At 51.6% G+C, this 14,735-nt stretch overlaps 1 protein-coding gene across 16 annotated transcripts in view; it reads right to left on the bottom strand.

Moving 5' to 3' along the window:
- Positions 1–14,735, bottom strand: part of DIP2A (disco interacting protein 2 homolog A) — a 115,477-nt gene that overhangs the window by 20,570 nt on the left and 80,172 nt on the right. For 14 of the 16 annotated variants that reach the window (XR_010111098.1, XM_034948025.3, XM_063601354.1 and 11 more), the window contains 8 exons: positions 12,975–13,039; positions 12,724–12,817; positions 11,661–11,780; positions 10,200–10,314; positions 8,293–8,432; positions 4,139–4,275; positions 3,457–3,537; positions 2,377–2,504 (listed from right to left, as the gene is read on the bottom strand). Coding sequence is in view for 15 of the 16 variants with exons in the window: in XM_034948025.3 (XP_034803916.1) it covers positions 2,377–2,504; positions 3,457–3,537; positions 4,139–4,275; positions 8,293–8,432; positions 10,200–10,314; positions 11,661–11,780; positions 12,724–12,817; positions 12,975–13,039 (880 nt within the window). In the remaining variant the exon portion in view is untranslated. Of the gene's footprint in view, positions 1–5; positions 2,505–3,456; positions 3,538–4,138; positions 4,276–8,292; positions 8,433–10,199; positions 10,315–11,660; positions 11,781–12,723; positions 12,818–12,974; positions 13,040–14,735 lie in introns of those variants that run through there. The other 2 variants (XM_034948036.4, XM_034948037.4) reach the window with 1 other exon arrangement.

Genomic DNA, 14,735 nt, shown 5'->3' with positions numbered 1-14,735 from the left:
TTATATTTTTTTAATCCAACAGATCGCATCTCTATTTTACTAGAGTTAGTCTATTGACATTTATAGTGATTAGTATATTTAGACGTGTTTTTACTATCTTAAAAATTTCAACATGTCCTCCTTTTTTCTGTGTTGCCTTTTCCTTCTTTTAGACTTTGAGTTGATATCTTTGTCTTTTCCTTCATAAAGTAAGAAGATGGTCTCCCCACCAAACCCATCATGTTAGGATGTCTACCATTCTGACTCTGGGACATTATGGATATACCGTCTCTTGTCCTTTCCTTTGACTTGACCGGTGTGTGTGTACACACACACACACACAATTTACACAACAGACCTCACCTAGTACTGAGTTCTCCTTACTCTCATACATCTTATGGCACATCTTGAATTTATTTCTCTTAGTATCTTGACCAAAACTGTTTTCAGTACGGACCTCTGTGTGTTAAAACTTCTGAAATTTACATGCTTAAAAATATTTTTTATTACAACTGCACAATAAAGTGACAATTTGGATAAATTGGGTGCACTGTTATCTTGTGCCAGTTCCACTGTGGGGAAGTCTGATGTGTTTTGCTTGGCTTTTGTGTGGTCCATGGTGAGAATACAGATAAGCTCAACATGCCATGGGGCCCTCTGTGGACCATTTCCCAGTCCAGAGAACCCCAACCACCTGCTTCCTCAGACAATCCCTGCTCCACTAAACATACCCCTTCTCCTTGAGTCTGCTATCTGGACACCAGCCCTTATTCTCTCCCATCTCTCTTAACAGTTCCTTTAAAGTTCCTATTTTACTTCCAGAGTAGTTCCCTAATCTGACTTTCCACCTTCTCTACTTGTTCTCTAGCTGTATCCATTTTATGTATTCCATCTACTGTGTTCTTTGAACAATTACTTTGTTAGCATTTCTTGATCTTAGTTCATGTTGCAAATCTTCTATTGCTCTTCTTCCAATGGCACATATACTCTCAATTGGTTGTGGTTCCACTTCCAAGCTCCTGTATTCCTCAGCTCTTCCCTAGTGGGGACAGGGAGGCTATCCTGCCTGCAGATGCAGTCACCATCAGGTATAGGTGGCCCTGCGAGGGGGTGGTCTCCCTGCTCCACCTCAAAGCAGGGTTTGGGCTACCTTGATGTTATCGCTAAGGACACCTGCCCAATGTGTCCCCCATTTCTGCTGTGAGGGGGGGTCATGACCCTGGCTGTGCCACCCTCCCCCTGCACGCAGGTGCACACACACACACACACATGCACACATGCAGGAGCACAGCCTGCCCTTCCCAGCCCCCTGAGCAATCTCCCACCTTCTCTGTTGTCCATCCTCTGGGCTTTTTCCTCAAGACTAACCATGATGACACACCACTTTGCAGAATCCCCTCACGATTGCTTTAAGGGCTACTCAAAGGCAGGGTCTGACCTGGCTCCCAAGTACCTTAGTTTGAGTAACAAAAGGCACATCCTTGGCCAGGCACATTGGCTGACACCTGTAATCCCAGCAGTTTGGGAGGCCAAGGAGGGAGGATTGCTTGAGCCCAGGAGTTCGAGAGCAGCTTGAGCAACATAGTGAGACCCTATCTCTACAAAAAAATTAAAAAATTAGCCAGGCGTGGGGTGCATGTCTGTGGCCCCAGCTGCTCAGGAGGTGCGGTAAGAGGACTGCTTGAAGCCCGGGAGGTAGAGGCTCCAGTGAGTTATGGTCACACTACTGCACTCCAGCCTGGATGGGCAGCAGAGTGAGACCCTATCTTTAAAAAAAAAAAAAAAGGGCACCCCCTTGAGAAAAATAAAATTTAAAAAGGCAGCTGGTTGAGTGGACCAGTTAGGGGAAGAGCTTCCTCCCAGACAAGGAGCTTGGGAATAGAAGAAGCAAAATTCTCTTCCTGGCCCCTGTGCCCAGGGGCATAGGCCCAGAGGTCTATTATTTGCTCAAGAGAATCTCTAAGGTCCTTGCTTTACACAAGTAGAAAAGTTGAGTTGATTTTTATTCCAGAGGCAATGGAGGGTGTCATGTGTCTCACAGAGAAAATGGCACTTTTCTGTTTTAATTCACATTCCAAGGTTATTAGGAACTTAGACCCATTTCTCCTTTGCTTTACTCAATTCTTTCCTCCCTGATTTGTCCCCTTGAGCCTTTGCCCCAAATTTTACATCAAAACCTTATTTTCTTAAGGAATCCAAGGAACTCTTTGGACAGTAAGGATATTAACTCTGGTATCATTGCTGCAAATATTTTCCTTTTACTTTAGTAGTTTTCTGATGTACAATTTTTAGGCTTTGTGAATTCAAGTTTGCTGGGCTTTCCATCTACTGCAGAAAGACTTCCCGAGCTGCAAACGAAGGAATCTACTCCCGGCATGGGGGTCCGCAGCGCATCACCTGCCTCTGTAGACAAACTTCATGGGCTCCACGGCCAGTGCGGTGGCCACAACGTCATCTGCATTGTGTCTGCGAACTCCAGTGACCATCAGCCCGTCCAGTTTGCCCACGATGAAGACCAGGTTGTCCTGAGGGAAAGGGTGTGGGTCAAGACTCCACCCACACGGGCAGAAGCTGGATGCGCCAGGACCATGGTCAGGCCCCCCAAGAAGGGGCCAACAGCACAGGAGCCTCTAGCGCCTTGCAAACGGGTCAATGCCCCACAGACCCAATCTGCAACGCAGGCCCTGTGACAAGCTAGGCCTGGAACAGGGGCAGGCTGTGTGGAAGGAATGGGGGCTGGTGGGGCAGCATCAGGAAGGGAGTCAACATGGGAAAGGGGCAGGCTATGTGAAAGAAAGTGGGGCTGCTGGGGCAGCGTCAGCATGGGAAAGGCTCACAAGTGGGAAACAAGTTGTGGGTGGAGTTTGTGAAGGACTGAAAACTGCTGAGCTAAGGGCAGGGGTCCCAAACCCGGCACCAGTGACCTTCTGGGCTGACAATACCATCGCAGGTGCTGTCCTGTGCTTATGTTGGACACTGAGCAGCATCTCTGGCCTCTAGGTACTCACTAGATGCCAGGAGCACTCCCCTCCCTTGAGTTGTGACAAGCAAAAATGTCTTCAAAAGTTGCCAGAAGTCCCCTGGGAGGGAAGGGGCAAAACTGCCCAGTTGAGAGAAACACTGGGCCAAGATGTTACAAATAGAAGTATTTATTTTTGAATAGTTTAGACATCCAAAATGGTAAAGAATGATATAATGAATACTCACGAACCTGCCACTCCATATAAAAGCAAAACATCCTCATCCACCCCGGGGACCCCCGACTCAGGCCTGTGTGCAAGACTGTGCACCAGTCTCAGAGGCGTGGATGGCCCTGCACACAGGTAGGGTGATGCGCAGGGAGGTCAGCGCCACCGACCAAGGCCACATGGGAGGTCAGGAACGGCCAGGACGAGGGTGGGGCTGCAACGAGGTATCCCTTAGCCACACCCCCTGCCTTCTCTGACTGCCAGTCCTGGTACAGGAGGACATACTCACAGGCCCGATGAAGCCCAGCAGGCCCGTCCTGGTGAATGGCCTGTCAAAGATGGGTGCTCCTCCTGTGGTGACCGGAACTGCCTGCACAAAGTGGAGAGGGGCACGATCAGGCTGTGGACAACCAACCAACTGGCCAAAAAGACCCAGCAGGCGGCAGGAGGCTCAGCACCATGTGTATGCCTGCTGGCCAGGGGGAAAAAGGAGGCTGGCCCTGCATAGGCCCAGTTTCTGTGGCCTGGCTGCTCCATCTCCTGGGCAGGCCTCCTGAGGCAGGAAACAAGCATCCCTTTTACCTCTGCTGGGGGTGCCTGGCCTCCCTAGACTTGTCCTGAACAACTCACATCACAACAATGCAAATACAGCAGAGGGCTGGTTTCCCCGGGGCCACGGTGAGTGCCTTCCTATTGGCCACCAGGCCGCACCGACACACCCTCCTCCCATGCAGGACTGTGGGAAGCACGCTGACTCCCAGCCCTCCACAGCATGCCTGGTCCTGGTACTGGCCTTGCCCTCACTCTGGGAGGACACACAGGGGTGTGCAGGCCATGTGCCAACAGCAGCGCCTGTGTGGAAGGAGACCATCCCCGCAGCCTCTGCAATCCCCCAGCACCCAGCACACCTGGGACCCCATGAGTGCTCATGCAACTTAACTTCAACATGAAAGTCAGGAAAAGGGACAAACCTCAAACACATTCTTCGTGATTCCAAGCAATCCATAGTACGCTGTGCCAGTTGCACTGGAACTGACGCATATTTCTCCCACTTCATCAGTTTTACAAAGATAAGGGGTACCTTCTAACTTCACAACACATACATTAGCTAAAATGAGAAAAAAAACTCAAAATTATCAAGAACGTGTTTAAATGGATCACTCACAAAGATCTCCTTGCTGCTGTATGTGCAGTTATGGAAACAGGATGTTATATACACAGCATCTTCTTATAAGGACTTTTATGACACAGATGATACACATGCTACCTAGCTGTAAGTCTTTATATTTTATATGTAATATTTTTTATAATCAATGTAAGGTGACCAGAAAGTACAACACATCCTTCATGTAATAAGCCCCGGCTGACAAAATATTTCCTGTACTACGATAAATAAACCCTGTGCCTCCTCTTGTCATACTGCCCCCTCGGTCCACATGGGGTGCTGCTGGCCCTGGCTCCTGACCATCACCACCACACACGAGCCCAGGACACCAGCTCCTGCTCCAGAGCCTGACAGAACTCTGCCCATGCCTGCCCCCTTTCTAGTAACCTTATTTTAAATGCAAATCTGCCATGTGACTCCAGACTAATCTTAAGTCAAGGAGTGCCTCTAGGATATCTTCATGGAGAAATACCTGTTCATTTTAAGTTCTGCCTAACTTCCAAAACAACCTTGATGCTGCTGCACACACTACAGGCTATGAGGCCCAGGGCACTCCCTCAGCCATGTGCACATTCTTTCCAGAGCGCAGATGTTTTTCCCCAAGACAAAGGCCCTGGGTCTGGAGGGTTGCGGTGCAGAGATCTACCTGTCTTGCAGCCACTCAAGACCAGGATTCTATCTGTAAGTTCCCCAATGAACCACCCTCTACTGACAAACGATCTGTCTGCCTCGTTCTTCAGTTTCTCGGCCTTTCCGCATTTGGGGGCCAATTTGTACATATGCGCCTTTTCATGGAGCACGATGTCTCAGGCCTCAGTGTGACTCCTCCCACAGCCCCATCACCCAGTTCTGTTTTTACTTAAGTGCACCCTACCCCACTCTCGGCGACCTGCTGCCTTCCCCTCCCACAAGGGATCTCATCTGCCTAGTCCTCAGCTCTGCCACAGAAAGGCCTCCAGAAACAGCCTCACACAAAAGCATGAGATGCACAAATGAATGGGCTGTGGTCCATTAAACGAAACTTGGTTACTTAGCAATCAATGAACCCATTGGGTCAGCTAGGAACTGTCCTTCTGTGCCTCTTCTTGAGTTTTTTTCTAATATATTCCCATCTCCAAAGACAGTAAAAAGAAAGAGAGAGACAACCAGATATTTGCTTCCTTTTGCCACAAATCAGATAAAAGTCTTTGCAGAGAGAATGCAGCCATGCTTGGCTGATGTGGAAGGTGGTGCTTGTCTGTGCTTCCAGGTGGCCATCCAGGCAGCCATCAGTGCCACACAACACTTACAAGCACATGCAGAGATGGGGCAAGGTCACGAAAAGCCACAAAGCACCACATACACAGTATGTTCACTTGATACAGTAGTGAACACAAATGCGACAGGCCTACACAGGGCAGACTGAAAAACTGCTGCAAACAAATCACCCGTAGGATTCACCATGGGGCTCAGTCCCACAACAAGGGGTACAGCCTGGGGGCTGTGGAGGGTCATGGGAAACAGGGGTCCACCTGGGGGAGTGCTGCGTGCATGCCTGGGGGAGTGCCTGGGGGAGCGCTTTGCGCGCGCGCCTGGCAGAGGGGGAGCGCTGCATGCACACACCTGGGGGAGGGGGGTGCTCTGCGTGCACGCCTGGGGGAGCGCTATGTGCACGTCTGGTGGAGCGCTGTGTGCACACCTGGGGGAGGGGGGTGCTCTGCATGCACGCCTGGGGGAGGGGGGTGCTCTGCGTGCACACACCTGGGGGAGGGGGTGTGCTGCGTGCACGCCTGGGGGAGCGCTGTGTGCACACCTGGGGGAGGGGGGTGCTCTGCGTGCACGCCTGGGGGAGGGGGGTGCTCTGCGTGCACGCCTGGGGGAGCGCTGTGTGCACGTCTGGTGGAGCGCTGTGTGCACACCTGGGGGAGGGGGGTGCTCTGCGTGCACGCCTGGGGGAGGGGGGTGCTCTGCGTGCACGCCTGGGGGAGCGCTGTGTGCACGCCTGGGGGAGGGGGGTGCTCTGCGTGCACGCCTGGGGGAGGGGGGTGCTCTGCGTGCACGCCTGGGGGAGGGGGGTGCTCTGCGTGCACGCCTGGGGGAGGGGGGTGCTCTGCGTGCACACACCTGGGGGAGGGGGTGTGCTGCGTGCACGCCTGGGGGAGCGCTGTGTGCACACCTGGGGGAGGGGGGTGCTCTGCGTGCACGCCTGGGGGAGGGGGGTGCTCTGCGTGCACGCCTGGGGGAGGGGGGTGCTCTGTGTGCACGCCTGGGGGAGCGCTGTGTGCACGTCTGGTGGAGCGCTGTGTGCACACCTGGGGGAGGGGGGTGCTCTGCGTGCACGCCTGGGGGAGGGGGGTGCTCTGCGTGCACGCCTGGGGGAGGGGGGTGCTCTGCGTGCACGCCTGGGGGAGGGGGGAGCTCTGCGTGCACGCCTGGGGGAGGGGGGGTGCTCTGCGTGCACGCCTGGGGGAGGGGGGTGCTCTGCGTGCACGCCTGGGGGAGGGGGTGTGCTGCGTGCACGCCTGGGGGAGCGCTGTGCACGCATGTCCTGTCCTAATCCACATTTTACAAATAAAACGCGCACAACTACAGATGTTCCTAAGATTCATTCAGAATCATGACCTCATCATGATTTTCCAGGGAAGTTTAAACACTTACCTGTATTTTCCCCATGAGTAAAGAAGTGACACCCCAATGATTGCTGTCTGTGAAAATGTTTTACGACAGGTTCAAGCACCGTGCAAGACTGACTGTTCTATTTCTCAGTAGAATTACAGGAAAAAAATGATGCCATTTGTATGAGTAACAAGTAGAGCTAGAAACACAGGCTGAAATACTTCAGTCTGATTCAATGAGGACCCAGCATCTGTGCACACACAGGGATCAGGCACCAGCTGGCCCCAGGCTCCAGGTTAGAGATGGCTGGGCTGCCAGCACCACCCACAGACAGGGTCTGCACCTGAGCAGCCACAGCCTGTCAGCATAGCCGCCTGCAAGAGGCAGAGTTGCAGGCACAAGGGCCAGGACGCTGAGCCTCTCGCAGTGCCTGCAACCCCTAACACAGTCAGGGCCGCATTGGAAGGGGGGAGACTGCACTGAGAGATGGGGTCCTGCCTCTAGAAGTCACCAAAAGGGGCCCTGACAGCTGCCCGTGAACCCCAGAAGGGCCATCACAGGGAGGCAGGAAAGCTGAAGTAGCTGTGGGGTGGCTACAAGGAGGGCAGCCTCAGACCACGTGGCAGTGTCCCCACTCGAATGTCACCAGGGCCTCCCAGGCCAGATTCTGCCTCAGGACAGCAAGGAAAACCTCCAACATCTAACATGACGGTCAGGCCTACAGAGCCAACTTCTGCAGAAGAGTTCACATAGGCCTTTCTGACATCGAGGAATTTCTGGGAAGCTTCCATGAGGCTTCTATCTAACACATGCTTGCTAGAACTTACTTAGATAACCTAATTATCAAGTTATTCACAAACATTACCATTTTCCTCAGAGCTGCCCACTTCACATGGTTGCCATGGGGTTAAATGCTTCAACACATATGAAGTATGAAGCCTGTGCCTGGAACACAGTGAGCTACTATCACCGTCTTCCCAAATATCAAAGAACTGTAAGTGAGTTGCATAGGCCATATACACATCTTTATATTTTAGCTCATCTTTAAACTTAGCACAAAGGGAGGGAAAAAACTGAGCAAATGTTTTACAAAGTAAAATTCCAATTTACACTGAAAAACATTCTTGAGAAATCTTTTACTTGTATGCTTGCTTCTAGAGCACTACTATGAAGCCTGGAGTATTTATAAGAGGCTGAGGCAGGAGAATCGCTTGAACCTGGGAGGCGGAGGATGCAGTGAGCCAAGATCACACCACTGCACTCCAGCCTGGTGACAAAGCAAGACTCCGTCTCAAAACAAAACAAAACCCTTTTCGTTACCTCAATCAGTCATGGACAAAGACCCACTCTGGTTATGTCTCTTACCTCCAGGCATCACCTGACCAACGTCCTGAACAGTAAGGACTGACAACTTTTCTTCAGTATCCACTCTGATAACACCATAACTTAGACCGTTCATCGATAGGACTGCTTTTCTTGGAGGTGGTCCTCCCAGATCAGGTGGCCTAGAAAATAAAACCACCATGGGGTTAACTGACGAGGGGGATGAAATTCCAGGGAGGTGGGCCCACCTTGCCTGCAGCATGATTCTGCACCAAAGCCACTGCTCCATGTTACAGACTTGTGAGAAACGCATGTTCTAAAGATGCTGCAATGTCTCCAAACTACATGCCCCTCTGCAACGTGACGTCGACACCCCACTCAGTGGGTAAAGGGCCTGTGACTACAGTGGTTGTGATGCTATGTGACTTCCAATGCAGGCCAGTAACGTCAATTCAGCTTCTACTCGATTGTCTTGGGACACTCGCCTGGAGCCCTGTGAAGCCCGGCAAACAGAATGACGGTGTTGAGGCCACTGCACTGCAAGGAAGCCCAGAGCAGCTCACTCTGAGAGACCAGGTGGGGGTCTGAGATGTACACACACAAAGCTGTCTCAGCCCCTCACCGCTCCCGTCCAAACACCATCTCCTGCAAGCCAGAACCACTTGGCAGAGGCCTTCCTAAGCTCCTGGCCCACAGAAAGCATGAGAGACAATAAAATGACTGTTGTTGTTTGTGATACAACAATAGTAACTGGAATACTGAGCAACAGGCGTTTCCTCCAATACGAAAAAAATTACACAGTTGTGCAAAACAAATCACCATAGAACAAAAAGAATGAAGAATAATTTATAGTTTGTAGACGACAATAGCGTTTTTTTAATGTTAAGTGATTAAATAGGGTTACTTTTTTTTTTTTTTTTTTTTTGACACAGAGTTTCACTCTTGTTGCCCAGGCTGGAGTGCAATGGCATGATCTTGGCTCACTGCAACCTCCACCTCCTGGGTTCAAGCGATTCTCCTGCCTCAGCCTCCCGAGTAGCTGGGACTATAGGCACCTGCCACCACGCCTGGCTAATTTTTTGTATTTTCAGTAGAGATGGGGTTTCACTATGTTGGCCAGGCCGGTCTCGAACTCCTAACCTAAGGTGATCCACCTGCCTCGGCCTCCCAAAGTGCTGGGATTACAGGCATGAGCCACCGTGCCCAGCCAAGTTAGGGTTACTTTTAAGAACTTAGGGTTAGTTCCATATATGGAAACACATACCATTTATGAATATATGACTATAATACAAGATTACAATTGAGGCTAAGACACCTCAGCTGTGAGCACACTGAGTTCTACCCACAGGATGGAGCTGGGGGTGGGGCAGGTGAGAAGAGGGGAAAGGAAACCTCAGGAGGGGAGTGAGGAGCACAGGAAGGACCAGCAGCCCCGCACCCACACACAAGGACACTCAGGGCAGTCTGCAGGCTCAACATGCCCTCCAGGCTGAGAAAGATGACATGAGGGAAACCACCACAGGAGCAGCACAGGCCTCCCGGGAGGTGGGTGGCCGGGCACTAAGCACCAGGCCGGGTGCTTCTCCAGGCAGGTCAGTGGTTCCCACAGACTCCACGGCTGACCGACACCTGCCTCAGAGTAAGAAAGAGTTCCTAGGTTGTAATGTTTACCACAGCTACAGACGAGATGACAAGGCCTTTCTAATTTGGGAAGCACTCAGGAAAATCGCAAGCCGGCATTCTGCAAGAATCCGGAGTATGGCCCAGGAAGTTCCTACCCAATTCTCCACGCAAACCCAAGCCGGCAAAATGTTGGGGGCCAGGCACCAACGTACTACTGCACAAATGGGCCTGGATCCTAACAGGCACAGGCACAGCTCCAGGATAACTCAGCTGTATGCAGAAGATTCAACTAAGTGCTCATGAGACATAGCAAGGAATGAGGTTACCTGCGGATGGCGACAGTCAGCGCCTCAGGAGAACTTGCACAAGGACAGATGACCTCTGGCCTCAGACCTCTGGACTGGAAGACGTTGAGGAAGGCGTCACAGGAGGAGATCGACCCTGCACAGAGCAACAAGAGTGGAACGCCAGCACTAACTGGGGGGCCAGCAGGGAAGGGGTGGCTGGACATGCTCAAGTTAGCGCAGCCTGCAGCCATCGGAACCACAGGGCTGCATCAGCAGAAGGAAGGGGCCCCTTCACAGGTACCCTCAGACTTCATGTTCTTCAAGGAAGATGGTATCTTTAAAGGAAATCAGACAGCCATGGATGGTCTGGTGCTCCAAAGGGCAGAAGGGGCATCACTAGGGACAGGAAGGTGCTGCATGTGGTGGGAGACAAGCTGCACGGCACTGCAAGGATCAGGTGCAGCGACAGGGGAGTGCCATGGGAAGAGGCACTGGAGAGGAGGTGCACACTCTGACTCCACCATGGGGACCACGGAGTGGCGGTGCGCCTGGGGTGGAGACACAGAGACCTGAGCAGTGCTGCAGAACCCAGAAGCAGGCCCTGCCTGGCTCAGGTGTGGACCAAGAGAATGAGAGGCTCTGGGGGTGCTCAAAGGTGGGGTGACCTCCCAAGAGATGGGGTGTCGGCCACACTGGAGAGGGGATAAGATGAAACATCAGCTTCTGATGCAGGGTAGTCTCCAGTGCATAGACAATGATGCAGGTTAACAAACAAGAAAACCCCTAATACCTGGTCAACAGGTGTATGCTGCAACAGGAGCCCCTGTGTGACCAGCATCACCTGAGGCTTCCCCAGAGGAGGTACTGAGTCAGACCCTGGACAGTCCCGGGCCCCAGAGCTCACGTGTGCAGCCTTGACAAAGCAGTTCCCATTCAGACCACCGCATGCAGGAGGCCCTCGGTGCCCACTCGGACCACCGCACGCAGGAGGCCCTCGGTGCCCACTCGGACCACCGCACGCAGGAGGTCCTATGTGGTCAGGCAGCAGCCATAGGGAGCTCCTCCTGGGAGGATGTGGGGGACACCCAGGCAAACCAGGAGGGAGAATGGTTGGGTCCTGGTGGGAGAAGTGAAGCCAGAAGCCAGAGACGTGGGGGCACCAGGACAAAGGGCAGGAGGGTGGGGATGAGGCCTAAAGAGAAACAGGAACCCCAGGCCATAGCACAATCTGGTAATTTCTTAAGAAAGATGACTCTCATTAAGGCATGTACCTTTCATCAAGCATATTAAAATTGCTTTTAAATTTAGTGGCCTAATAAACATGCATGGGATAAACCAGTGAATCACCAAGATGTTCCGTGTCATAGAAATGATGGGACATGTGCATCTATATGACAATGGCAGTGAAAATGCCTCCATTTTGCTTCTCAGTGTATTCTACTTTGGTTTGCAGGAGGGGACACTGTGTGGGGTATGCGCCGGGCACACAGGCTCACTCACACGGGTTGGCGCCATCGGCCACAATCAGCATGCGCAGTGAGCTGAGGCTGACGTCCCTCTGGCCCCGCTGAGCTAGGAGAGACCAGTGCATGTCTCGCGACTTCACCAGCGCGGCCCGAGCTGCAGAGAGAGGATGGCACAGACATCCCTGCGTCACAAGGACTGGCACCCTCACACGCCTACAGACACGTGTACCTCATCCCACAGAGAGGTGTACATGCACAGACAGGCACAACACTTAGCTCCCAGGTCACAAGCTCTCTGCAGCTGTCTCTCACATGCAGTCTAACGAACCCTCAAAGCTTTTTCCACAAAAATCAACTCTGAGGTACAATTTAGACATCAAAACCTCAGATCCATTTCCAACATTAATTTTTTCTTAGAAGCTCCATATTGCTCTTTTCCTATCTGTCCGCTTCGTCTCATGTTGTCCTTCCCCAAACCCCTGGTGCTGGCTGAGAAGTGTGAGGACCCCAGGAGCTAAACAGATGGTCTCAGGCCTCAGTCTGGCCCCTGCACTGGCTAGCACGTGGAATCCAGCAATCCCCCCACCCCTACCCAAGTTTCAGTTTCCCTCCATAAAGTAGGACAGACAGAGAGAGCTGCCCCTCCACACTGCTCTGAGACATGTCTAGAGGGGCACAGCCCAGTAGGTAGCACAAGGCAACATGGGTGACCCAGGTGATCCAGTGCCTCAGTGGCTGGTAGAAGTGCCACTGAGCTCCACAGGGCAGAGACACAGACTGCCGACTGTGCAGGTGTGGCCATGCTGGGGCCTCCTGCTTGGTCCCAGGAGGCACCTCAACCGTTGAGAGAAGTAAGGCCCAGACCCCACCAAGTGGCCCTACTTACCACACCACCCATGAAACCCTGAGGGCCATGCCCGAGGCAGAGAAAGCCCCCATACTCCTGGGCAGGGGTGTGACCAAGAAAGACATCCCACAGCTCCTCAGCCTACATCTGCAGTTCCACATGTCAGCTTTATTTTTTCTTAAGCACCAAAGGTCAGTTCAAAGAGATTTCCCTAAAGAAGGGTGAATGCCCTGACCATGGTATCCGTTACCTTTATAGAAGCACACTTTCTGGATCCAGGAGAGCGGGTTCGCCTTCATCAGCGCGTAGGGGACGCTGACCACGTGCATCCTGTTCATGACGCTCTGTGGGGGAGCACACATGCTTAGGGCGAGTGGGCCCCAGCCACACCAGAAAAAGCAAAACAAAACCGATGTACTCTCCCAACAACATTTCAGGCAAAGGCTTGGGTTCATCTCAATCCCTTGTTCCAACAATTAGTCATCAGCAAACAACACTCACTGTTAACACTCCATGCCACAGACCAGCATCCCTTTTGAAATCCAGCACATTTGTTAATGTTTCAGCTGCAAGTGGACAAAGAAGGTTACACCACTGAGCAACCCTCTCAATAAGCCCTATGCATTTTCTAGAGAAATTCTGAGGTGAGTATGTCATCAACATGTAAGTTTCAGGAACAGATACAGCATTTCCAAATACCACATACCAATTAATAATAATCCTGGTTATCTATTCAAATTACTGGAAACACATAAAAGTAGAAGGTCATGGAACTAACACAGAGAACCACGCTGAGCACTAATCAGAAGGCACAGGAACATCACATACTGAACAAGCTATACAAGGTGTCACCACAGCTTGTCTTTTCTTCTTTTTTTTTTTTTTTTTGAGACAGAGTCTCGCTCTGCTGCCCAGGCTAGAGTGCAATGGAGCAATCTCAGCTCACTGCAACCTCCGCCTCCCAGGTTCAAGCAATTCTCCTGTCTGAGCCTCCCGAGTAGCTGGGACTACAGGCATGCGCTGCCATGCCCGGCTAATTTTTGTATTTTTAGTAGAGAAGGGATTTCACCATGTTGGCCAGGCTGGTCTCAAACTCCTGACCTCAAGTGATCTGCCCGTCTCGGCCTCCCAAAGTGCTGGGATTACAGGTGTAAGTCACCGCACTCGGCCTCTCCACATCTTCTCATCAGATATTTTTGAGTGGGTATTCTTCTCAGAATCAAGAGGTGGGGATGAAAAACTGTCAGGGATATTCTTACTTCTCAACTCTACACCACATCTCCTCAATTCTCACACCCAGAGGCCGTGATCCGGCATCTCCCCTCTGTAAGAGCTGGTGGTTCGCATCACCCTTCGGAAAGTCACTCTTCCTCTGCCCGTTTTCTCACCCAGAGGCATGCAGCTAACACATCTTAGGAAGCTGGAGTGGATAGGGGTCCTGAGGGTTCCCAGCACAGCTCTCTGCTCAGAGCCCCTGGCCAAGTCTTCTCTAATATCCGGCTCCCACCTCGCACAGGCAGAAAGGACAGAGCCTGGGGCTGTGGGCAGACCTGGCTTCTCGCCAAATGCCACAGCACTCCAAAGGCGAACAGGAGAGGTTTGATTTGTGTGCCAGGAAGTGCTGTTGCACCATGAATAACAGTACTATAAACACCCTTTCTCTGTTGGTTAAGAACAGAAATTATTATCATTATTATTTAGAGACGGGGTCTTATTACGTTGCCAGGCTGCAGTGCAGTGAATATTCATAGGCACAATCCCATTACTCATTGGCATGGGAGTTTTAACCTGCTCCCTTTCCTACTTGGGTCGGTTCACCCCTCCTTAGCAAGCTGGTGGTTCCCCACTCCTAGAAGGTCACCATGTTGCTGCCAAACTTCGTGCAGATACCTGGTTAGCACAGCCCACTACAGCCCAAAACTCCTGGGCTCAGGCGGTCCTCTTACCTCAGCTTCCCGAGTAGCTGGGACTATAGGCACACATCACCACGCCTGGCTAAAGAACCCAAATTATAGGTGACATATGTAAGATCAGCTCTGAGCTGAAGACAAAGAAAGTCATGGGGCTTGATCTGAAAGATCTAACTTTTTTAATAAAGCCCTTAAAAAATACCTAAAATCACTTTCCAAATCTCAAGTAAAAGCTTTAGCTGTGCCCTCAACTTACACCCTTGCTTTTAAACACCTGTATTTTTTTCTTTTTTTAAAATTCTATTTAAAATTTCTCCCTTTTTTTGTAGAGACAGGGTCTCACTATGTTGTC

This window comes from Pan paniscus, chromosome 22 (assembly GCF_029289425.2).
Source record: "Pan paniscus chromosome 22, NHGRI_mPanPan1-v2.0_pri, whole genome shotgun sequence".
NCBI classification, from domain to species: domain Eukaryota; kingdom Metazoa; phylum Chordata; class Mammalia; order Primates; family Hominidae; genus Pan; species Pan paniscus.
The sequence above is the reverse complement of the archived record's forward strand: the minus strand, read 5'-3'. Positions and strand labels throughout refer to the sequence as shown.